The sequence below is a fragment of the Pezoporus flaviventris genome, unplaced genomic scaffold, assembly GCF_033815535.1.
Source record: "Pezoporus flaviventris isolate CSIRO_AGI_PZ_B2104156 unplaced genomic scaffold, CSIRO_AGI_Pfla_v1 ptg000021l, whole genome shotgun sequence".
In the NCBI taxonomy this organism is placed as follows: domain Eukaryota; kingdom Metazoa; phylum Chordata; class Aves; order Psittaciformes; family Psittacidae; genus Pezoporus; species Pezoporus flaviventris.
In genome coordinates this window covers 4,405,001-4,430,251 of record NW_026892569.1, presented here as the reverse complement: position 1 = coordinate 4,430,251, position 25,251 = coordinate 4,405,001, and the positions used below count along the sequence as shown (strand labels likewise).

General features: G+C 42.1%; 1 protein-coding gene across 20 annotated transcripts in view; it reads right to left on the bottom strand.

Moving 5' to 3' along the window:
* Window positions 1–25,251, bottom strand: part of FOXP1 (forkhead box P1) — a 387,372-nt gene that overhangs the window by 12,192 nt on the left and 349,929 nt on the right. For 17 of the 20 annotated variants that reach the window (XM_061455731.1, XM_061455742.1, XM_061455743.1 and 14 more), the window contains 7 exons: window positions 25,032–25,119; window positions 18,967–19,050; window positions 10,132–10,333; window positions 9,947–10,026; window positions 9,204–9,305; window positions 4,464–4,585; window positions 2,308–2,377 (listed from right to left, as the gene is read on the bottom strand). In XM_061455731.1, the coding sequence (XP_061311715.1) occupies window positions 2,308–2,377; window positions 4,464–4,585; window positions 9,204–9,305; window positions 9,947–10,026; window positions 10,132–10,333; window positions 18,967–19,050; window positions 25,032–25,119 (748 nt within the window). The remainder of the gene's footprint in view (window positions 1–2,307; window positions 2,378–4,463; window positions 4,586–9,203; window positions 9,306–9,946; window positions 10,027–10,131; window positions 10,334–18,966; window positions 19,051–25,031; window positions 25,120–25,251) is intronic. The other 3 variants (XM_061455741.1, XM_061455747.1, XM_061455746.1) reach the window with 1 other exon arrangement.

Below are 25,251 nucleotides of genomic sequence, written 5' to 3'. Positions count from 1 at the left end.
TTCACAGGCACAGCCAGAGACCGGGCTGAGGACAGGGAGGAACGACCAGCACTGACTGCAGCATCTTCAGGAGCATAGCCCCTTTTATTCTTCCTTATGCTGACCTCTCCATGTGCAGCCCTATGTGCCACAGATGATTACAAAAGCTATTCTAACAGGGAGGATTATTTTTATCTTCTTGATTCAACAACCGGCAAACTCATTGTGATTAGGGGATGCAAAGAATGGTTCACATTTCCTGCACTTGGCAAAATAATGACTCAAGTTCTTCACCCATAGTGATAACTTGTAATTGCAGTAAAGCAATTTACTGGGGGAGAGGTGGGACACGAGGAGTATCAGCTATAAAGATAATAAGAGGGGAGGGGGGTGCTTTGGGAGCCCCCGGTGACCCGCTGGGAAAAGAAAGCTCTGGTGAGAGCTGGAGTCCCTTCCACACACAGAGGGGAGAGAGCTGCTGCTTCTTCCTCACACAAGGGAGTATGTCAGAGGGGTCTGGGTGAAAGAGAGGGGCAGCTCTGACACCCCACAGGCGAAGAAAACCAGCCTGCCATCCCAGGGATGTGCAAAGAACCAGTCTTTGGTGATGTCCCCAAAAGACTAGGGAACACTGCTCCTTAATTATTAATTAGGCTGAACACAGGCACTGGCAGGTAAAGTGGCTTTGTGTCCTAAGAGGAAGGTTGCTGCCCAAGCGAGGTCTGAAATGCCAACATGGTACCAGCCACCAGATGGATTCACCCAAACGCCTGCACAGCATCTGAGGACCTGCTGGGATTTTGCCTCAAAAATCCAATGAGGGGGGAGAACAGAGATGAACCTACTGGTATATTTTCAACCAAAAAAGAGGCCCTGTCCAGTGCAATGTATATTTTTCACCCCCATTTATTAGAGGCATCACAGTGGTAGCAAATATGGCCCAGGCTCTTCTCTCCATCAATTCGGTTCACAGGATCCTATGGGGGGTGGGCATGAGTACATGCCACTTCCAGGAAAGTAGGGAAATGGAAACAGTTTGGAGGTTATCACAAAAGACAAGAATGGATGGAGATGACGACAACGACACGTGTTTCAGAAATAAAACACGAACAGTTCCATATGACAAGCATATTAATTGAAATTAGTCACATAGTTAACAATGTGAAGAAATGCAGGATCATTTCAGTTTTGCCTTTCAGCCTCATGAATGTAAAATGTGCTTGTAATCTTAATACTATTCAAGAGACAAAGCAGTCTTTAAAAAATCACACTTCACAAGACTCAAGGGAAAATAAGTTACTAATGAATGGTATTTACAGTTGCTTCATTTAAACATGCTTTCCTCTGCTTTTCAGAAGTTACTGCATGAACTCAAATGAGAAGAAACATTTGTTTTTCTCCTAATAAACTGTTTCTTGGTTCTGTAAAGAGAAGTCTGCTAAACCTTTCACAAAATGCAGCTGCCCAAGCAAATACAGCCATCAGTGAACTTCTCGAGAAGCAACCCTCAACAAACAACTGGGGTGCAACCACACATGGATTAATCCACAATGTATGGAACAGGCTTGAACCCCACACAAACATACACACACCCCCTTGCAAATTCAGGGCACAGTAATGCATTCATATCTTTGGTTCATGTAGCAAATACTGACTTTACCTGGTGCTTCTGCGATAGGGATTTGTGTGTGGGGGGGAAATATAGCGCATGAAAAAGAGCCCGAGAAATGCACACTTTTAGGCTGCAAGTTATTAATTGTGTACCAACACTTGTGCATGTCTACAGAGTGAAAAAACAGAATTTGTGTCTTACAGTTTAAATCAATAAAAAGAATCTTTTTTTTTTCTATAGGAATTGCGAGGTTTATTTTCTACTAACAATAGGAAGATATGTAAAAATAGCCCTTAAAAGAAAAGGGGGAAAAATGATCTGCTTTCTCTTTAAACCCATGAACAATAGAAGGTCACGTGCCGCAGTATCCTATCATTCAGCACATTAATAGCTGTGCTAGAGTAATTACACTTGTGGTATTTTTGCCTCAAGTGAAATTCTGAAATAAGAGGATGGAAATTATGATACTGCTGATAAATATTAATAAGTGAACTTTTAATTTTTTTGCCACAATATTCAAAATGCTAAGCATCTAGCTAATGCTGAAGCAGCCTGATATGTGTTTGCCTCCAGGGACTATGATGCTTTATGCACTTAAGAAAAAAGTTTAACGGAATTAAAATTTAATATCTAATTAGAGCAAGGCTAATATATTTTGAAATGAGTGGGGAAGACACACGCCTCTGTTGCATATTCGCTACAGTCATTAATCTTACCTGTAAAGCAGCATTGAGAGGTGTGCAGTAGGTGTGGCTGGTCTGTATGTTTTTAATAAGAGAAGGGTTACTGCATAAGAAAAACATAAAAAGGAGAGTTAAATGCAACCAACTTCTGTGCGAGCGTTTCAAGCACGTAATGCTTCCTCCCACATCAGAAAACTAGAGCTGAGACTGTTTTTTCACACAAGTTCTTCTTTTTTTTAATGTAAAGAAAATATCTGAGTTTCAGGCTACAGTTATCATATTTGCCTTTACTAAATAAGGAACATCATTATCTCTCAATGTTACCTCACCATGTGTTCTACTACCCTGCATTAGCAGCACATCTTGGCATCTCTGCTCATTTTAGCTGTGTTCAGGAGAAATTCTCCAATATTCGCCGTGTCTGGGAGCCAGTTACCATGTAAAGGTCCACCATGAGGAGCTATGAGCAAAAGCATCATGGGACATTTTAAATACTGCTTCATGCAAATCATCCTCAAAGTCTCTGGCAGCAGAGTCCCTCACAATGGAGCAGGGGATGGTGATGACAGAGGATCTGAGCCACGTTACTTCCTGCCAGGCAATGGCCCGAAAGGGACTGGCTACACCAACACCCTCAGTCTGGGGCTGCAGGCATGGATGCATGACAGCAGGTACTGCTGCACTGCAGCAACGCAGTACAGACCACACAGAACAACATGCTGCCCTAAAGGCCATTTTAATAAAAACTATTCTGGTGTGCTATTCTGGACCCTTACTTTACTCATCTTAGGTTTACATAAGGGGTCAGATTTGAGGAAAATGAATGCCAAGCGTATCTGCTCTCTCTGTAGCAGGCATCTAAATACCACTGGTTCCACCAGAGGAGAAAAAAAAATATTAAAAAAGAATCATCAAATACAACCTAGATAAAAAGTGACAATGCAAAAATCTCCAACAAGTTTTAGCACTCACTGGGTATACTTATTACTGGGTTATTTTTTTTCACGTGGGAATAAATCATGGTGAGAAGAGTCTTAACTGAGTCCCTCCCACAGGGACCAGCAAGGATCAGTTGTCCTGGAGAGATGGACTTCAAGTAAAGGTCAAAGAAAATTGCTTTGGGAACCCCAGGAATATTTGTGCACCATTGTTGTAGACACAGGTTGGCCTGTTGATTATAATCTTTACAGCTGGTCTCACTCTGCACTTCCAAACTTTCTGAAGTTAATTCAGCGTTTCTGTTTTATAAGCACCTTACTCTGTTTCTTTGCAAAACAAAGCATACAACTGAAACCAAAGGAAAACATCAGAATTAAAACTTATCTAAAGCCTTTCCTGGCACGTATGTGTCTTCCTGACAGGTCTACAGCAGCATTTCGGTGCTAGCGTGGATAATTATTTTAGTCTATATTGCACTATAAACAAACGCTATCACAGGCATGTCAAAGAAGAGTTATTACTATAGGCATTTGGATTATCAGAGTAGGACACACAAAATACACATAACAACCAAAAATTTAGTTTCTTTAGCAGCAAAGGTGATGTCACTATTTCGTGAAATGCAAGTCTACATGAGATGGGTAAATCATGCAAAGCAAAGCAACAGCAGAAAAAAAAATTAAAGCAAGTAAAAGCTCTTACTGTGCAACAAGCTCGCCAAAGTTTTCATCAGGGCAGTATTTTCGAGGACGGCCTCGTTGAATATGACGGCCACGTTTAAACTCTTCATCATCAACAGTCCAAAAGGACCCAAACTCATCCTCTACTCTGATAAAGCACTTATGCAGTGAGAGGTTGGTGCGAATGGCACCCTGGGACAAGAGCAGCAGCAAAGGAGATGAAGTGGAAACAAAGGGACACGGGATCGGGGACAGAACAGACATCAAATACAGGGAAAAGGAAAAAGAAAATAAAATGCAATAAGCATAAGCAAATGGTTTGTGAGGGTTAATATGCATTGCCACCTAAAAGCTACTAGCATGTGATGCAACAAACACCAAGCAAGCAGGGTCAGGGTACTGGTGGGCATACAAACAGTAGTGATGAGATGTTTGTCTTGGTTTCCCTTAACTGAAACAATGCGAAACCACCTGTGGTTGGTCTAACACCAGCTAGCAGCCAAAAGCCTCTACGTTAAACTGTAAGCATGATCCAAGCTAGGCTAAGAAGTTCAAACATGGTGGACATACCCACTGATCTTTTGTGGCCTTCGTTTTTGGAACTCTTGTTCATCCACTGTCCATACTGCCCCTTTAACGTTTTCTACTCTCACAAAACACTTGTGAAGACTAAGATTATGACGCACTGCATTCTGCAGCAAGTATAAAAGAGAAAACATTCAAAAACTTTCTATGAGAAAATGCTCATCATTGTCCAAGAACAGCAGCACAGTCAGCTTGACAGTCCTCATTTTGCAATGTTAAGCCCCTTCCCCTCCCCGCACCCACTTGCTTTCCCCAGCTCTTTACATCTTCTTTTGCAAAGACAAAATAAATACGAGCTTAAACCTGAGATTAAAAATTCAAGTTACTCTTATCAATTATCCCCAGTTTGAATGAGAAGAGCCATCACCTTAAGCATGCATGTTGTATAATACAGCACATTTCATACAGAATACAAGAGGAACATTGCTCAAGACATTTTCAAAACAAATATATATGCTCTGAAAGAGAAACTTCTCCCCTCCTGGAAAAGAAAGCAGTTAGAAAGGATTTCACACAAGTACAGACAGCTCAATTTAGCAGGGAGGCACTGGAGCAAGTGTTGTGGCTTCCCACAGCTGGGCTAATGTGAATCAGGTGCTGAACCTCCTTCCATACCCACTGCATGGACCGGGGGCTCGGCAGCACCCCACCGCCCAGCACGGCACTGACTCCTGCCTTCATGGCCTGTTCTTATATGGAAGTTGGCTCCTATTTCTGGCAGACTACTGTACTGACTGATCTGAGCCTCTGCCAAGTAAAAACATGAGGAGGGCCCTCTGGAACAAAGTGATAATATCCCCACAGCTCATCACCCAGAGGGACCCACGCTCATGGCATCCGATGCTCAGATGTCCTCTATGCAGCTTGGTGCTGCAAAAGGATGAGCCAGGCCAAATCCTCCAACGTGCTTGGACATTTAATGAAGCCAGGCATAATGAGACACCTCGCTATGTCCTGGCAGGCTGCTGGCTTTTTTGTCCCTGCCCCTCTGAAACGGTGCCGAGAGCCTTGTTATTCCTCAAACAGAGTGCCATGCTCCTTCCCTGTTTTAGGAGCTTTCTGAGGAAATACCCTACTACAACAGTTGGAATTGATGATCTTAAAGGTCTTTTCCAACCTGAACGATTCTATGAGTCTACAAAGCCACAGGAATTTGTACATGGAGCTTGTCCCCAGCACTGCTGAAAGGGGCTTGGTAAACAGGGAGAACAGAAGAAGCCATTTGCTGAGAATATACAGGCGAACAAATTCCCTATCACTGGCACCACCGATTTAGTCAATCTGGTTGACTTGTTAGCAGGCACAATGCCAGCCAAACACATGGCCTGAGTCTAGGCAACTAAGGGACTACGATTTTTTTCCTTCCTTCGTTGTCTTCTTGGTTTTTTTTTGTTGGCTTTTTTTTTTAATGAACATCAGGTCTGCATTGTGAAAAGGAGCTCTAATCATGAATGTCTAAATTACTGTGCAAACAAAGGGTATGCACAGTGCATTTGTCATGTAAATTAAGAGGCAGTGGTGTGTGTGCCTTGGAGGGAAAGGCTAAGAGTCTTCTGCTACTCTTCCATTTCTCTGCAATCACCAGCATGGTCCCCACACTCCTGCCCATGGTGCAGGAAAAGATTCAGGGCTCAAACTGCCTTCATGCAGCAGTTGCTTGAATGCAAACGCATCTCCTCTGGCTATAGGAGCTCAATCCCAGCACTTTGGCTTTTCCACCCTGATCTGCTTGTGAAATGGTGGAAAAATTAACCTTGAATATGCTTTCCCTCTCAGCAAAGCAGAAATGTAGCAGAGATCCAAACACTCCCATCAAGGCTACCTCCTGCTGCCTTTACTTTCTTCTGCCCTTACTTTTTAACAATTTTGTTTTTCCTCCTCCCACCTCTTCCAGATTTCACTACTTTTGAAATTTTTGGCAAAATCCCTGATTTTAAGGTGGAGGAAAAACATCCAAAAGCCCCACACCTTATGGGCTAAAATCAGCCAGCTCAACAACTGCTGGTGGGCGCCGCATTAGTGCAACCTGACACAGGGCTGCTGGCCCACATCTGGGTAACTCAGGCAGTTTCCTGTGAAAATGGGAACACTGTCAAGTCTGGAGCAAAACGTAAGAATAATAATGCTATTTCCCTCAGTGAAAGCTGATCTTGTAGCTCATACAGCAGTTGATCAAACGCACACAGCAAAGTTCAGCAAAGAGAGATCTCTAAATTTGTAAACAGTCTCTAAATACATGGTTGAGCAGAAGTATTTGTATTACTTTTTACATTAATCCTGGAAAATACAGTCTGGTTTTGTTCTCTTGAAGTCAACGTGCAACTGATGGTTACGGCTGCTGGATATGTTGAGACAGACAAGTTGAACATTTGCAAGACATCCATGAAGCGCTGCTCTTTCTGTTTTCCCTGTGATCACTCATTTAAGGAATTCATGGCAGAAAAGAATTGTTTTGTTTCCCCTGCCTCTGGATACTTGCTATCTAACAGATTTATTTGAACAATACTCCAACGTTCTGCAGCCACACCTGCAGCCCGTGCCTCATAGCTGCAACTCCATGCCAGCAAATTACTCCAAAAACTCAAAAGCAAACAGACATTGCCTCTGACCTGTCAGAACCAGTTCACAGTGCTCCCACAGCAATCAGCTTAACAGAAAAATTAGGAGCTATTATTGTAAGATTATATATTTACCTTGTTAAAAATATTTGTATGCAAGCCACTTTTGCACAAAAATTACCCTGAACATGCTTGAATGTAGTAAATGAAAGGGTTTGTTATTTTAATAACTGCTCAGGCTCTGCTGTACTGCATTTTGGGAAAGAGGTTCATTTTGTAAAGGTCTTTATTCCTGCACTCTTCTGTGTTTTTAAAAGAGGGCTCAGGGAAGCTTGCTCACACCAAACCCTGACCCTAAACTTGGGGAACACTAACCTAAATGCCCCCCAAGCATTAGCTGAAGGTGAATGCAAATCAGCACGTATATATTCAAATTATTCTGATTCTGCAATTAGCCCCTTGTGCTTGTTCTGCGCCCCGTGGGCTTCCCATCATGCCAATCCAGAGCTGCATTTTCATCCCCGCTGCTCCTGAAGGCTGGCATAAATCTGAGCAGTCTTCAGCAGGAAAACCTCTATTACTAGAAGCAGTTGAAAATTTTGCTGGTGGAACCTGGGGTGAAGCTCTTCTCCCCTGTTAAGTGAAGCAGGATGCGGGCACCTGCACAAGGTCTCCAAAGGGTATCAGCTTTCCTGGGACACACCTTGCCCTTCTGCAAGCCCGAGGGTCTGCAGCCCAGTTTCCCTTGTCCTCCTCTGCAGACTGCAAGTGTATGTGGTTTCTGGGACTAGATTTTATGTGATGAACAAAGCTAATTCCTAAGACTAGCCTTGCAGGAAATACAACCAGGGCTGCCTGCTACCTTCTTCCACTCCCATTTCCCTTCCCTTTGCTCCTGGAATTAAATAGGATTTTTACATCAGCACCCACACCTGCAGCTGCTGAATAGTCCTACTGGAACCACTCCAGCAGCAAAAGACAGGCAGGTCTAAAAGGATCTTAAATCAGGGAAAGTTAATTTCCTTTCTGGATAGTACGGAAGCTGCAAAGTGAAACACTGCTCATGTTTTCCAACTTCAGTGAAGAATCAAAGCAGCAATCATAGCGACTTTTCCTGAACCTAAGAGTTTCTAGACCAAGGTTAAAAATGTACAACATGGTCTTGGGATCTGAACTAAAAGCAAAATATGCTGCTAAAACCCAAGCTAACTTCCAAGGACCATTTTTAGCTCTATCATCTAAAGGAATTAACTGTAAATGCAGACTGAGACAGGAAAAACAGGAGCTGATGAAACCGCACATATGCAACATACTCATCCTACCTGGTCATATGAAGTTGCTTGAGAGCAACAAAGTCGCCTAGATTAAGAGAAACTCACAGTACCAGGGGTGCAATTTTTACAGCAATACAAGATCCTGTTATTAGATTCATTCATTTGTCATTGCACAAGCTTCAGAAGCCAGTATGGCTATTGTTAACGCCACATGTAAGAGAAGAAGTGGCCCCCCAAAATACCAAATAAAATTAACTCCTCAGACCTCTTATCTAGCAATATCTGAGGTAGTTCTGATAGGAAATTAAAGTGTCAAATAACAAGTTTATTTCTGTAAAACACCTATCTTATTGTGGAGCTTGCTTCTTCCATGTTATGCTCAATAAGCTTCTGCTGTGCAATTTAAACTAATAAAAAGGTGGTTTGCAACAGATCTGTGTATGCAGTTAAGAGTCAGTCGATTGAGGAAAGAAATCCACTGATCTATAGATCCTAGGGAAAAAAGTGGTCGTTGTGATTACAGTGTGCATAACTAACGGACAAACAGTATATCTTCTGACACAATAACTTCACCTCCTTTTTTTCCTTTCCTAATACGTTCCAGCTGAAGGGCTTGAGTTTCACTGCTAGCAGCAACCACACAGAGGAACTCGTGACATAATCCCTGAACATAAAAGCCAATAATGGGGATTCAATTAGTGGTTTTCAAAGGCAGAAGAGTTTTTCTGCCAAATATCAAACTGTTCCTGCAGATAAGGCACCCAGTGTGTGTCAAAACTGCCGATCTACATTTTCATGTCCACACGTCATTACAATTTGTTATGTCATCAGCAACGTCTGCTCTGTACATGTCAGACAGCAAAGGCAAGAGGCACAGGTGAGCCAAGGCTTACCTTCCATGTCGCTGCGTTGCGTCTGAAGTAAGCAAACATTCGCGTGAACCAGTTGTAGATTTCATTTAGTGTTAGCTGTTTTTCTGGCGATTCGAGGATGGCCTTGTGAAGCAAAGCGATTGCAACATCAGTTATGAGCACACCAGTACAAAATACACTCACAGTTTTACTTTACCAAATACAGAAAGGAAAAAAAGGAAGAAAGGAAAAAAGAAGAAGAGATTTGGAGCAAAAAACCTGAAGGAGGTTTTTCACAATATGAACTAAGATTAATGGCTGTATTTAACAGTTCAATGGCAAAATTCAAAATGGAATTATCTAATTGTTTTGAGTTTTTATTTCTGTTTCCTTACAGAAATATTAATTTATCAGTCATTCATAAAGCAGAATCAAAGAGAAATGCAAAACATTTCACTAGCTGATTAAAGCTCAGTAATTATTTAGAGCTCAGATTAATTCTAGGGATCAGAGATTACTGTAGCTTGTGATAATTGACTTGCCATCTTTAAACAGGCTCATTTTCACTGTTGTGTGAAATGAATTTCCTAATAATCACATCGTATTGTAATACTTAATCAAAAGCAATTATGTTATATATTGCAGTTCTAAAAACCCTTATAGTAAAGGTTTGAGCATTTGAGCACGCTTACATACCAAAGGTTTGAAAATCTATTTAATCCAGAATGTGCACATATAGGGAGATAGTTTTTTCCTAATCCAAATGCACGTTTGGCTCAGCTTACCTGTCTAATTAAAGATGCATATGTGAATGGTGGTCTAACTTCTGCGTTCTTATAAAATTCTTGGTTCTGGGCAATATCTGCTAAATAAGAGCAGTTGTTCTGTTATCATCACAGCCTGCTGCTGCCGGGATTCAGGCAACACAAGCTGCCCCACCAAAGGGGCCACACCATCAGAACCACTTTACCTGAAGAAATGGGGACATTGTATTTATCCGAGTACCGCCTCCGGATGGGTCCGACATTGTGCATGCTTGTGGTAGTGATGACCGACGGTCCCTGCGTGACAGGAGTGATGGGCGCAGTTGGGGTGGTGGGAGTATGAGGTAAGCTCTGTGGAGACGCCTCAGATGCAGTCTTGGAAAGCGTGACACTCGATACCAGATTCAGCTGTGAAGGGAAGGACGAAGGTTTCGTTACAAATGGCATTTCTGGCTAATGGAAGGCTGCAAAGAAAATTCTTGGTAACGGAGTCTTCCTCAGTTTGAAGCAAAGAGTACTTGCTTCAGCTCCAAGTGCTGTTGTAACATCTCCATCAGGAGCCAGTAAAGTGAAATAAATATATACATTTCTGAAGAGATTTAAAGAAAGAATAATGTAGCCCGTTGCTGGAACTCCAAATCGTGAATTTTTATCTAAACCTTAGAACAAGATCTCACACAGCACATAATAACTTCAGTATTTTCTTTTAGTTCCATTGTTTCACAGTCTAAACCCCACACATCTCTTATTTCCATGCTGTCATTATGCATAGCTTCTAATCAGTCGTCTTGGATATTTTACTGAAGGCATCAGGCTTAAAATAAAAGGCAAGACTTTCCTAGGGATGTACTAGGGAGAAACTCCATCTCTCTGTTCAGCATTTAGGCTTTTTCTTTCTTCCCCTCCGTTCATCCATTTTAAAAGCAAAGCCCAGAGTAGGTTAACACTGGAATAATTTAATTAATCACACTGCATGAAATACTGCAAGGACTCAGTCCTGCAGAAGTGGCACCACTCTTCTTTTTCCTCCCAGGACAGAAGGTATCGCCATTACCTGCATGAAGCCCAGCCCAGGATAAATGGCAGTTTGCCACCTCAGGCTGTAAGACACAACTGCCTCCACGGTTGTGCATCAAACCCAGCTCCAACTCAAGTGCTTTCAATACACAACCCTATTTATACAACCAGCATCCACATTCCTCCCTGACCCTTTCTTTTTGCCCTACACCATCCTTTGAAAGATGATTCTCCATCTCAGTAGGTCACTCCTGCTGAAGTATTTTAAACAAACAGTCTGATCCCTTAACTACAACATCAGAAAAGACGACTGAGAAAAGGGCTCTTTGACTACTTCCACATTTCCTTCTCTTAGGCAGTTTTGTGAGTAATATTGGTGAAATCCTGACCCCACTGAAGTCAGTAGCAGAATTCCTACTGAATTTAAAGGGAAAATATTTTACAACTTTTGCTCGTTATTAAAATTCCTTTTTGCCTGACATGAAACCTTTTCAGATGAAGGCAAGGCGCAGTACTCGGCTATGCCCCCAAATATCTCATGTTTATCCATAAGGCACTGTATTAATTTTCCTCGCATGAAACTAAGCAGATAAGAAAACTCCTATTAGCACCCCTCATATGAGTTAATAGCCACAAATAACGTTTCTTTATAAAAATAATAGGTAGTGTAAAACAAAGGTAGTGTAAAATAAAAGGCTCTAATATTACAGAAAGGATATTGACACAAAAAGTCCACTGCCCACAGAAAGGGCACAGCTGAGCAACAGGCAAATTGTGACTGCTCTTTCCCCCTGGATTGAGAAGGAGCAAGCATAGGGAAGCCCCAGCCACAAACACCCAGCGCTGTATGGCTGCAATGGCGCATAAGCATCTCCAAAGAAAGAAGGTGGTGAGCAGAGGACCTGCAAACACCCCACCCCTGAGCAGGGGCTTACAACCAATGCTTCGCCTTCCAGTGGGAAACGCTTAACACTTCAGGGCAAAGCCGGAGAGCATGAACCCAGCTAGGGATGGTGAAAGGCGGTGAAATATGGGTATTGATTTCCCAGCGACTCCCACACCAGCGTGAACCGCTATCGGCAGCGTGGAGGTAAGCATGCCTTCCCAGACCCTGCGGGGCCAGCACTGCCGCCACATGCCGCCCGGTCCGATTGTTGACTGGCATGATTTAAGGACACTGATTAGGGACATGTATATAGTAATGTCTCCCTGTTATCCATCTATTACATATGATAAAAGGACCAGTGACGATAATTACAGTACAACTGACAGGTCTCACCATGAAGTTAAATCTACTGTATTTTATCTCAGTTTCTAAATGGACATTTTAACAGTCCAATAACTGTGAGCAAATCTGCATCAATTTTAAGAACCCATCTCCAGTGCAGGCTCGGCAGCCAGGCCCTCCTGTTGCAAAGATCACTGCTCGTGCTTCATCATTACGGCTCCAACTACTCCATTTCAAAAGAGTCCCCTTCCTTTTTTAGTGTGCAAAAACTTAACATTTAATCTGTTTCTACTAGGGAACTGCGAGAAAAGATCCACAAAGGTCACCGTTCCCTGCTTAAAGAATCTGAATTGAGTTAAATTTCTTAAGGCTTTTCAGCATAGGTAGCAAGTAGGAATAAACACAGAAGAGGACGAGCAAAGGAGGGGGGGCTTTAACAGGCTTGACAAATGACACCGTGATTCACACCCACTGCTGGGCTGCCACTAATAAGCTACAGAGGAAGCAGCCAATCTCAGCTAATTACCAGATAAAATTGTATTGTAAGGACTCTAATTAGGAGATGCTTATAGAGGTGATCTAATGATTAAACGCTGCATCCAAGTGACCCCACCATCAATGTGCAGTGGTGCAAGATGTCACTGGAATATTTTGTAGAAACAGTAATTTTATTTCAAGGAGGGGAGGCAGTAATATTTGTAATAATGGCTATGAGGTAAACTAATTAAAAGACAGTTCCTAAAGGAAGACTGTGGCTTTGAGCAGCTGTGGCCGTTCCAAAACAAAGTGCCAAATCTCAACAGAGGAGCTGCAGTCAAGTGGAAAATTTCTGCCTGACCTCTGCTCTTGCTATTAATTTGCAGGAAACCTAATGACACATATACATATTCCCACAAAATTGTTCTAATTGCTAATTTGCCAAAGGAGCCCAGTTTCCAAATTAAACATGACTGCAGTCTGTGAGGAAGGAGAGAACAAAAAGCTGGAACGCACAGAGTCTGCTGCGTTTCACCTCCGACAACCATTTGCAAGCCTGAACCAACAAGTTAATGAAACACGACCTTGTCGATCGCTAGTGAAGTTCTTCCTTTTTCTGTGTTTTATTTGATGACACTCTCCTCTTCCAGCCGGGGTCCATCCCTGCCTGTGCTGTTACCAAAACATGAGATAGGGTAAGGGAGGAGAGGGCTGCGCTCCTCCCGCAGACTTTCGCAGCTGCTTCCTTTGTTGCATCTATAGCGCAAAGGCTGAAAAATCGGTTGTGAATTAGAGCAGAATAACAAATTATGAATGGTGTTGGTTTTGTTGCCATCTTGAATTATTAATCCGAATGGTAAACTATTAAATCTTAATATTGGCATCAATTAGAAACGTGAACGCAGCCATGGGTGATTGTGCAGGGCAAAGATCAGGGAGGGACCGGGCTGGGAGGGTTTCTTTTCCTGATGGAAACTTGACACAGTTTCTCCCTGTTTGCATTTTCTATTTAAAAACAAGCTACTATGATTAGAAAAGTTGATCGTGTTGGTATTTTGTGCGCAGCCTGTTTCCCACATACCGCAATTTTTGGAGGAGGTAGCATTGCTGGCAGAGGGGAAAGGAGCCGAAGTCACGGAGTGAGCACCCCAACGAGCAGGAACTCTTGTACTGCAGTAAGGCACAACATGGGGCACCCTCCAAGTACAGTGGAGAGTACAGCCCCTGCACCAAAGGGTTAAATGATTTCGTAATGTTTGTACTGGGGATGGGGGAGGATTTCCTCCAGCCTTTAATGGAAAAAAAAAGCAAGCGATCACATGAGCCAAAAACCCCCAAACACCAAGAAATAAAAAAACACCAACAGGAAAACCACCAAAGCCCACAACAGTTTTAGGTCCCAAAATTCTGCACATTCAGTCACTGAACCTCATTGGGTGCTTTGTTCAGTTCTGAGTTTTGAGAACATTTCCTCATACTGTTTTAACTTAATCACAAATACTGTAGCTGTTTTAGCGTTCAATATCCTGCTTAGGATTTTATTATTAACTCTTTTCAGAAATAGGCATGTCCTCCTATTAAAGGTGAAGACGGAGTATCTTTATTTTCTTTAGATATAAAGAAGGCAGAGAGGTAACTTTCTCCTTCACCCTGTAAAACAGATTTCCAGTTAAGTGGCTCTCCCACTAAGGCTGTCTGATTTCTTTTTGTGTAAACATTTTGCATGACAATGGTGGCTGGACATGAAAAAGCTCCTAAATCTCTTTTTAGAAGAAAAAAAAAAAAAAAGATTTATGTGTATGTATACATGTGTGTGTACATATATATATGTATACATATATATATGTGTACATATACATATATATGTTTCTAAATGTGATGGTGGGGCCATACCCACTGCTGCAGGTCAGTGACTCTTCTGCAATAGATGCTGCTGCTCTGGTCCCAGCTGGGACTGAGGATTTATCCGTACTGATTTCCTGGGCCTGAAACACTCCAAAGTAGAGATTCCTTTTCTTGACACCCAGGGTGGGAGAGAAAGCTAACACTGGGCCTGAAACTGTGTTAAATGCTGTGTCTTCCTCTCCCATTTCAGCCTGGACACATTAGTGTATTAGATGAGGAGCCTGGCAGGCAGCAATCACTTAGCAGGTGTTGTTATTGGCAGGAATACTAAGGAAACCAAAGCTGAGGAGTGAGACTTAATGAAAACCAGTATATAAAAACAGCTTTTGTTGTGCTTGAGAATCTCTCTTTATTGCTGCGTATCGTTATTTTTTCAAACTATAAAGTCCGGCTGCAGCAGCTAAAATGCTCAGTCATTACCTCAACAGTTAAAAGACTTTTTTTTTTAATGCTTTGTTATTACAGTTGCTAAAAACAGTATTTCAAAACAATCATAACTGCTATGGTTAGGGTAAAAAAATACATAGAAGGGATATTTAACAGTGCATCTTATTTAAAGTGCCAAAAGTTTCTCTCACAGTTTTCTGTCTATTTTTAAAGACGGCTATAGCACCCACTATGCAGAATTACTTGTTGCTTGATGCTTTTTCCTTTTCCCTCCCTTCCTATGAACTTCAACATATGTTAATCCCCCAAAAGAAAGCACATTTCCATTTCAACCTATTACGCTGATCTCTAACACCAATGAAAACAGCATGTAGGGGAAGGCATCTTAATAGCAAAACCAGAATGACAATTCTTAAGAAATCAATCTGGCTTTTGTGTTGTGGTTTTGGTAGGGTTTTTTTGGGTTTTACCTTGAAAAAAAGAAGATCACCATACAAAAAATGTCACAGCCTACTGCTGCACAGAGAACTTTGTTCTTGCTATATTCAGGCCCTTTAGTACCACCAAAACAACACTTGTAGCAGTAACTGGGAACAAATTTGCCTGTTCCGAGTTGTGAGATACTTCCACTTTCTTTTAAAGTGCTGCACCACTGGGTACTTTAATTATAAAGCTGGACACTTTTGAATGTGGCCCTGAGCACTGCAGCTCCTGATGTGCTCTCCCTTCCCAGCAGCTCCTCAGAAACAGGGAATTGCTGCCCTTTGCGGTACACCAGACATCACCTCCACCCTAGCTCGCAGCGGTTTAGGCCATCCACCACTACACTATGTAAGAACACGATAAAATCTCATCGGCTTTAACAGGACTAAAGAGTTCTATTGAAGAGATGTTTTGGTGGACTGGTGTAGTGAAATGCATGGACCACTCCATCACCCTTCCCAAGGTTAAAATTACTGGAAGGAGCTAGAAGCCACCCAAATGGGATGGAAGGGCACAGCTATCCTGGTACACGCAACCCCTGCTCTGAAGCTGGGCAAGTTCTGAATTGATGCACAACCATTAAGGACCAGGTTGTGATCTACCTGGTCTAAACCCAGCTGCTCATCTACTGCCTGAAGCCCAAAAGGCAAAGACAACTAATGGTCAGTGTGGATTACAAACAGCATGAGGTTAACATGGACACTCAGTCACCAATTTTACCTGCCAGCAACAAAACAGTTTAAAAACAAGCATTAAGATCCTTTAAGCAGAGTAAAAACATTTCCTCAGTCACAAAAAGGCTGTAATTTTAAATCCCGATTCACTGCTATGTTTGGATTTGCATCCGCTCTTTCCTTTAAAATCACTGATGTACTGTAATATATTAATTCTAATGTACACCTTGCATTAGTTATGTTGGCAGAAAAAAATTAATTACTGGATGTAAAGAATACTTTGCACTGCAATAATGGTCATCAGATCTTTTTTACCAAAGTCCTATCCCACTGAGTTAAAAGGACTAGGGTCTAGCACAGCCTATGCAATGCCTGTGTATTTTTTTCACTAGGAAAGCACAATTTATGCAAAACACTATACTTCTACATTTTATAATTAATTTTCAAATGCTTCACCTATACATATTTTAATAATTTCTGATTTATCAGATGGTATCTATAATAAATTTTTCTATATTTCAATAAATGAAAAGAAGGCAGTTTCAATCCAACAACAGAGTGCCACACAATATAGGCCTGTCAGGCACCAATTTTTACTTCTAACATGTAAGTTAAAGGATAAGGAATTTATAATGCTGCCTGTGAACGAAACCACTTTTCATACACAAATGTGATCTTTTTTTTTCCAAAGGGTAATACAACAGTACATTTACATAAACTAATCCAAACAATCTATGTATTTGACAATGGCAAACCTCACACAGACTGCCTATTGTTGGTTTACATCTTGGAGTTCTTTATGTTGGCTTGTAACACTGCTCTAGCTGTCAAAGGTTTGACTTGGACTCTAAATAAATGGTTATAGAAGTGCTGTGCAGCGATATTGGACTTCTTTGCAAAAGAAAACCTGCTGTGTATGAATTCAAAAGCTATTAATTTTTCAGTCAAAAATATTCATGCCTATTTCTTTTAATAAAGAAACACTGTGCTGAGCAACTGAGAGATAATGTTGACTAGTGGTACAGAATTTTCAATAGAGCAGTTAAAAATAAATTTAGTAGGAGGTCCCCAACAAAGCTATAATTTTCCAGAATGTAAAACATTTTTAATACTAATCAAGACAGCCCTTTTCCCCCTGCGTTCACTTTTTTTTCCCCACTGCTTTTCCCTGTTTATTAGCTGTTAACAGCAATCTTCCTGGCGACACCGCCTGGTATCTCCATAGCCTACAACACCCGCGAAAGCTCCCTGCCCTCCGCGGCCGAGCATCGATCATGAGCTGCTTTGCCAAATGCTGCTCGCCTCCCTATGATTTCCTCCCTTTAGTTTTTAATCCTTCCTCCTGAGGGGCACCGCTGTTATGAAAGGCCTCAAGGCAGAGTGCTCTGAGACTTCCAGATTATTCCGCTGTTTTAATTTTTAATCCAGTAAGAGCTATAGAAACCAAACCTCCTCCCCATTCTGTTGGGTCTACATACTTTGCCAACAATGCACTGAAGCATTTGCATTCAGGCTGAGATGGATGCGAGGAACTAGAAGAATGCTATTTTTATAGACACTGTAAGTAGTTCTACTCTAGAGGGCTGGTATCCACCAGATCAGGCAATTTTAGGTATCTCAACAGCTTAAATGGAAGGGTTTATACCTACCACTCAACTCTCTCCAAGAAGGCACCGAAATTTCCGGTTGACTTTGACATGTGCTCCAGTGCTGCTGAATAGCCTGCAATTTTCTGTCTAGTAGCCTCCCTATGCACTTCTGCAGCCATTTATTTCCAACTACATGGAAACTGAGAAATCCTTTTCTAGTAAAAATGTGTGCGCGAAGTGTTTAATGATTTTATGTTCTCTATCTCTGTAATGTGTTCTGTTTCAGACATTAATTTTGTCTACCAACTGCATCTTGGCAGGCTACCATATTTGCTGGGTTAATAGTCTGACTCCTTTTTATTTCCATCACCATAAATCACACATATATGGGTGTGTGTTTGCTTTATTTATAGAAAAAAAATCAGTCAAAACAGATAAACCAATACTTTGTCATTATGCTGCATCATTGCATATTGATTAAAATTGCTAGTACTAACTATAGATTGTCAACGCTCAATTAATTTTCACACAATGACTCAAAGCAAAATCAAATAAAGCCAGTGTACCTTTAAATCTTACAAATCTTAAAATCAGGAAGCAAAGCACTCTCTCCATTTCGAATAATCGTTGGAAGTTCTGAGAAACATTTTCAGCATTAAGAGGTTGGGAGAAAACAACAGCTGAAGAAGAGTCATTTTGGTCAGGAAATGAGATGGTGGGTCTGTCTGTGTTTGGGGCTACCCAAGAGTTTTCTTGGGCTGCAGAGCTACTTGCTTCCCCTGCAGCCTCTTTTTTAAAGGGCAATCTGGGGCAGAGAAGGTTTCTTGTCTCAGTTTCAACAGTATAAAACTTGATACTGGTTAACCGCGATTAACATCAAAACATGCAGCTAGAGTCTCTTCTACTGTAAATGTCTGTCAGACAGGGAGAAAGCAGAATAAATATACTACATATAATTTAATTACATCTCCTTCCTAACACTTCCTAAGATTTCATACAAGTTGGACTGATGCAAAGCAACTTACAGGCTACTACGTAAGGCCAGAAAAAAAGCTCAATGCATCAGCTTTAAAGCAAAACAACTTTCAAACTCCCTGAAGAGAAGGGGATGAGGAAACCCAGGTGCCCATGGCAGTGCCTTCTGCAAAGCAGCACTTTGCATCTCATCACCATGGCCAGCTCTGAAGCGGTCCACGCTTTGCATCATGTGCCCCAGTGGGGAACAGGAAAGAGAGGTTTGCTGTGAGATTTTATTTGCTTTTGGCACAGTTCGGTACTTACGGGCTGAGGGGTGGCTTTTGGTTCAGTTGACTTCACATGCAGGTGTGTCATCATGGCTTGCAGGCGCTCTTTATCTTTTGCAAGCTGAAAGGGGGGGGGGGAAGAAATATCCTCTGTTATTCACACAAATAAAACCCAGTCTCTGCTTATTCCTAATTAAACAGCTGGCACCAAGGCATGAGACAGAAGAGTTTTATTGCTGAGTAGTTTTGAAATTGTATATGGTCTATTCGTGAGGTAAAGCTAAAGCATGGTGCTGGGTGTCACTATTTCCTAAAGCAAAATGCATTAGCCCTCGAGTGAGAAGAGCTAGACCTGCTGGCACCAAGAGCTTCACTCTAGCCCTGACAGCTAAAAGACAACAGTGAATCATGTTTATTAACCAGCCCCACTCCAGCTCAGGAGGCACGGCGAAAAGCAAGCGAGGCAGCAGCTCTGAGATGCCTCTGCCTCCTTTCAGACCAGAAAATAAGTGGCACAAATGGAGCATGGCTTTTACAGCACCTACAGGCCTTGTGGCATGTGCAGCAAATGCAGAGACAGCAGTGGTTAAACCACATGAGGCACCTCCATGGGGCATGGCAGGCAGCCTCAGCTCTTGAAAGCATCTTGCTTTTACTTGAGAAGGTGGCACAGCCCCTCAGTGGGTCACCCAGGGCAGCCAGCCTGGGAATCTGAGCAGCGGCACCCTGAGCATGGGCAGGAGCAGCAGGGTGGGTTGCCAGCATCCCTTTGGCATACAGCTGCAGGCGGCAGGATGGGAAGGGCTAACAGCGTACAGAAACCGCCTCAGAGCACTCGTCTCAAGGCACCCAAAGCCACAGGACCAATACTTTCACTCTTCCTCATGGGTCACATCATGCCCAAGAGCTACGGCAAAGCTCCTGCTCTGGATGTCTGTTTTACTTTAAGGTTAAGATTTGAACCAGGCCACAGCTGCTGCCTTGGGATCACACCATACACATCCTTAGCCAAGAAGGCATCCCAATGCATTTCAATGCACAGGACAGACACTAAATTTCATTATTTTGGGGAACCATTTTTTTGTATGTGCAACAGGACTTTTTCCAGCTGCTTTAAAAAAAAATATGGTGGAAAAATATTAAGAAATAATACTAATGAAAAAAGGGGTGTTATTAACCTATATGCCCAATGTAAAAGCTCCTGTTTCCAGCAGGACTTGGACCAGGTTCTCACAAATGACAACTTTTGCAGACTTTTTGCTTTAGACAAGCCAGATTCCCAGCGCCAAGAGGAGAACTGTGTTCACATTCCAGCAACACTTTAAACAACCTGCCCACCTTATCACCATCATCTGTTTGCAACAATAAAGTTGGGCTAAGTGTATATAAAAGGAGACTTGGTCATAAATCCCCATTATGGTCAAGGTTGTGTTGCTGTTTGCAAGGCGAGGGGCTTCTGACTGTGCCAGAAAGGTGCTGTGATAGGATAAAACTTGGCACATGGGTTTCCAAGACAGGAATTAAATACAGGAAAAAATGGTGTGACCACTGTGTGCTCTGGAAGTGTAAAAGCAAAATCACTGGGCTTTTCTAACAGCTGCTCTTTTCTTGGTCAAAACCCTCAATGGCAAGAGAGAGAACCTGACACTCACAGCACATCTGCAATCTCATCACCAGATCTGTGCCGGACTTCACAGAAGAGCCAAAGAGCAGCGACGGGCTCTTTTCATAGCACTGCAGCAGAAACTTCTCCCTCTGAGAGTCCTCTGAGGACCTCTTCAGAGAAAGGAGAGGTCTCACCCCTCAGCTGCCGTGCTTCACACAAAACAAATTAAACCCAAGAAATAGCTGTGCTCTCACTACAGCTCTGTTGTGCAATGTCTCATCTGTAGCAGTTGCTGGGCGCACCGGGCTGCTTGGCGGGGTCATCTGTGCATTAAATTCTGGTCTGCAGGCTACTGCAGAAGAACAACATCTTCTAGCCAAAATAAATAGAAGGCAGGCACCTGAAAGCTTCCTGCCTGCACCAGTGCGGCGGCAGGAGGGAAGGCACCCGGGCAGCCCTGGGCACACCCTGCCGTGCTTCCTCCGGGCCCCTGCAGCCAAACAGAGCGGTGCACCTCCCTCTGAGCGGCCGGGGTCCTTGTTCACAGTGTTTTCACTCATCATCTTAGCAAGGCTTTTAACGCCGTTTCTGGTGGACAGAGGTTATTAAAGATCCTCTCGACATTTCAGGCAGACACATGCTAGCATTTTGTCATAGTCTAGGAATTCAAACACTCACCCAGTTAGGCAGGAGTTTAAATTATGAAAAATAGAGGTCTCTCAGTTTCAAAGCACTGAAGAGAAGTAAAAAAATCTGAAGAATTTCTTTAAACTGTTTTTCCCTTAGGTCAAGAAGCAGTAGTGATACAAAACTAGAATGTCACTAGTAGCCCCCTCAGGTCAATGGGGTCATACAAAAGAAGCCATGAGGTCTTGTGTGGTCACCGATGGGAGCAAATTCTCACTGGTGGCTCTCACTGGAGTCCAGACACTCCAGAAATGGTATACACGCATGCAAATGCTCTTTATCTACTGATAGTGTTCTTGGGCAAGGACTATGCTGCCGTATATGTAAGGATCTGCTCTGTAGAAGGGGTCTGAAGACTAGAACACAGTCCCATCTGCAGCCTCATTGTTTCTTCCTATATCCATTTGGAAAGCTCTGCATGGTGGGAGTTTTCAGCTGGCCACCCAGTTCTTGATTATACGCCTGATTTTGGGAGGTTTCCCTGACCTCTGTGGGGTACAACCATGATGCAGATGCCTGACTGTGGTTCAACAGGAAACACATCCAGAGAAAGGTACATGCTTTGAAAACTTGGACACCAGGACACACGCCTTGCCCCAGAGAGGTTAAATCCTAAACCTACACAGGTAGAAATGGGAAGGCAGAGAAAGCACAGGCCAGAAGCAACTCAAGGTAAGGGGGCAGGAGTCTGATAACCAAGGAGCAAGAGGGGAAGGCATTAGGCACAGATGATGGAGAAATAACACAGGAAGAAAGAAAACAACAGCGAGGACCAGGAATGTGAAAACAGAAACCCAGTGAGGGGCATTCAACAGGAGCAACATGGCCAGAACAACGAGAACAGAGATCACTTCAGCAGCAGGATTCTGGACATACCAAGGACAAAGGAGAAGGAAGCCGGTCATGGACAATGCAAGAGACAACCAAGACACAGCTTCTTTCCTTCCATTATGTGCCTAGTTGGGCTGTGCACTAGAAAGGTTTAGGATCCACTTCAAGAGTGTCAGTGGAAAACAGGCCCAAAGAGTGTTTTCACACACTGAAAATGGCCAGCTGTCTTCATTTTCTCCCATGAGGAGATACTTTTTAAAACTTAGCATAGCTTTGTTGCCGTTCTGGGATGTTTTTTCACTCAAAGGTGGTGCTGCTAAGAACTAGCTAAGGATAGGGATATGTTCCTGTGTTTGTGTTTTACCCAGCAGCCCAATTCTCACTATTTATAAAGACAACAAATGATCATGTCAAGATGGTTTAAACAAAGTGAAATATGAGAAGATCTCTACCTTGTCTGTGATATTTTAAGTATGTTTGTGATGGAAGTGCTGAGCCCAAAGCTTTGAGATACTTCTGCAAAGAGGCATTTGCAACCAAACACAAACCAGATCTGACCTGTTTTGTTTTCTGGGTTTTTGTTTGTTTTGTCTTTTTCCAAAAAAGTTGATGTAAAAATTACTTTCTTTAAAAGATACTGCACTTATCTAAGTCAATGGCACTGCTAAAACTATTGTGTATAAAACAAATAAGAGCATAAAGAAAAGAAAGGCTTGCATTTGGGTCCACGACACTCAAAACCTTAAATGCATCTCTCAGGTGGAAGGAATGTCATAAATTCTACTCCTGTCTTGAGGGAGCTGTGCACGAAATGGTGCAGCACCCAGACCTTGTCATGATGCTGGACCCTGAACAGCATGGGATACTTCACAGCTCCACTAGAAGGCAAAGCTTCTTATCAGTGCTCAGTACCATGTGTCAAATGGGAAAGGCTATGGGTCCCTCTTCTATCTAGCTCACCAAACTCAAACAGCTGGTCAGAGGGCTTGTCACCACCCCACTGGTAACTGCTCCATTGCAGGAGTATCAGGTCAATGGTCTTAGTCCAGCTGCTCCTGCTACAACATGTTGAGTGCTGCAGATCACATCACTAAAAGCCCTGCTGTTGGGCCAGCCTTCTGCTTTATGATGGTTCTGAGCAAAATCAGGTCACAGCCAGACAAACTAGGTACTGGAAGCCAAATCCTCGTGCATATTTAGGCAGATTATTTTTCCTTTTCTTTTCAAAGTATCAGAGGACCGATACACAGGATAAAAAGAAAAGGGAGAAGAGAGGAGTTACAGGCACATTTCAGAAGCAGGATCACCTTCCTCCTCTCCTCCTGTACCTAACCTTGCTGGCCAATGCATGGATGGTTTCACTCTGTTACCAACATCCCTGTCTAAATTAATCCTCCAGTTCATCCTGTTTACTGTGCTAGTATGATTGTTAAAAACAAATCCAGAACTCTCTGGCTCTTCCACCACTTTGAAATTATGTTCTTGTCCTGGGGCCCTTATACTGCCATCCCATGCAGTGGCTCTAAGCTGAGGTATTCCCTAGCACTAAATGGGTGGAAAGCTGTAACTATTAGTCACTTTTGACAATCAGTAGAATGCACCACTGGTAAATCTTTCCCAAATTTTGTCAAGAGCTTATGGATTGGTGACAACCAAGTATCATCTCTGTCCTGCCCAACTGTTAACACAGGCCATAATCCTGTAGTTCCAGGCACAGCGATTCCCAGCGACTGCAGGAGAGAAGGATTAATGCTTTTCAAATTGACTGTAACTGGAAAATCTAGATTTACCTTCAGCCTGAACATTACTGCATCTTGGTAAAAGATTATCTCATATCTCAGTTTACCAGGAAGACTGCAGATTTTTTCTCCCTAATTCCCGAGAAACTTGTTAAAATAACAGACCCTTTCTCATAACATTTTCTGCAAGACTCTGATATTTTATGACTGGTAGTTTGATTTTTATAAAACTTGTATTAAAATAGTTTATATTGCTTCAGCTAATAGTGAAAGAGTGTCATGACCAGCGTGTTCCTGAAAGTAAAATTTAAGAAATATCTATGAAAGAAAAAGGGTAATTTGTAAGATAAGAAGATAAAAGGCATTTTTTTAAATGCTTATCTGGAAAAGTAACAACAAGAAGTTTAAGTGTGGTTTTGCTGATTTTTCTCTCCAACTATTTGAAGCTATAAATGACTTAACTCAGTAAAATTCCAAATGTAATTATCTTCTGTACTTAGCCCAAGGCTTTCCATATATCTCTACGCTGCTGTCTTGCATACAAAATAGGTTTTTCAATAGCTGGTAACTATATAATGTACAACATTGTTTTAATTTCTCCTTCTTTGTTAACCTCTTGCCTACACACAGACACACTGTCAAAGCTGCCCAGCCAGAGCAGCGAGGTGCGGGGAGACAGAAAGGACTCAAAAACATTTGGAAAGGCAGTTACACAAACAGGTTATACCTTTGCATCACATTGAGTACATTCTCATTTATCCCCCTTTTGGCATTTAAAAAAAAAAATTATTTGCTACAAATGGCAAAAGAAAAAAAAAACAGTAGTAATAATAATACATGGAGAGTATTAGTATATGAGAGACCACCAAACAAGCCAGGTCATGCAGCGTTTTGAAATAAACATCAACCATTTCCCCCGTGTATCAACAACTCTAAATGAAGGGGACCACATTCCGCTCGCCTCCCTCCACCCCCCTGGGTGAGTATAAATAGCATTAGATACATACTGATGGATTTCCAATCAGTCAGCCTGTTTAAGTTTCCTATTTCTTTTCAAGTTACGGTTTAGAAAAGAGGAAATGAAGCTGCAGTTTCTGTTGAGGGTTTTTAAAACTACTACAAGGAGGTTTTGAAAGCTGGTTTTCAATCATAGGGGGAAAAGCAGAACTCATTTTTTATTGCTGTCGAGAATTGGATTTGATTAATACTGAGGTAATATTAAAATAAATTTTATTTTACCTGTAGCTCTAACTGCTGTACAACCTGCATTTGTACTCTACATTGGGCTGTACTTCTATCATCCAGCGCATGCTCACTGTTGAGATGTCTGTAACAATACACAGAAAATCATTAAGTGAAATGGAGAAACAAAAAGGAAGAAAGTAGTTACCAGGATGAATAAGCAATCTGAATGTTATCCAGCAGGTCTTCATCAACAGCTGAGATTTTTATGCTCATT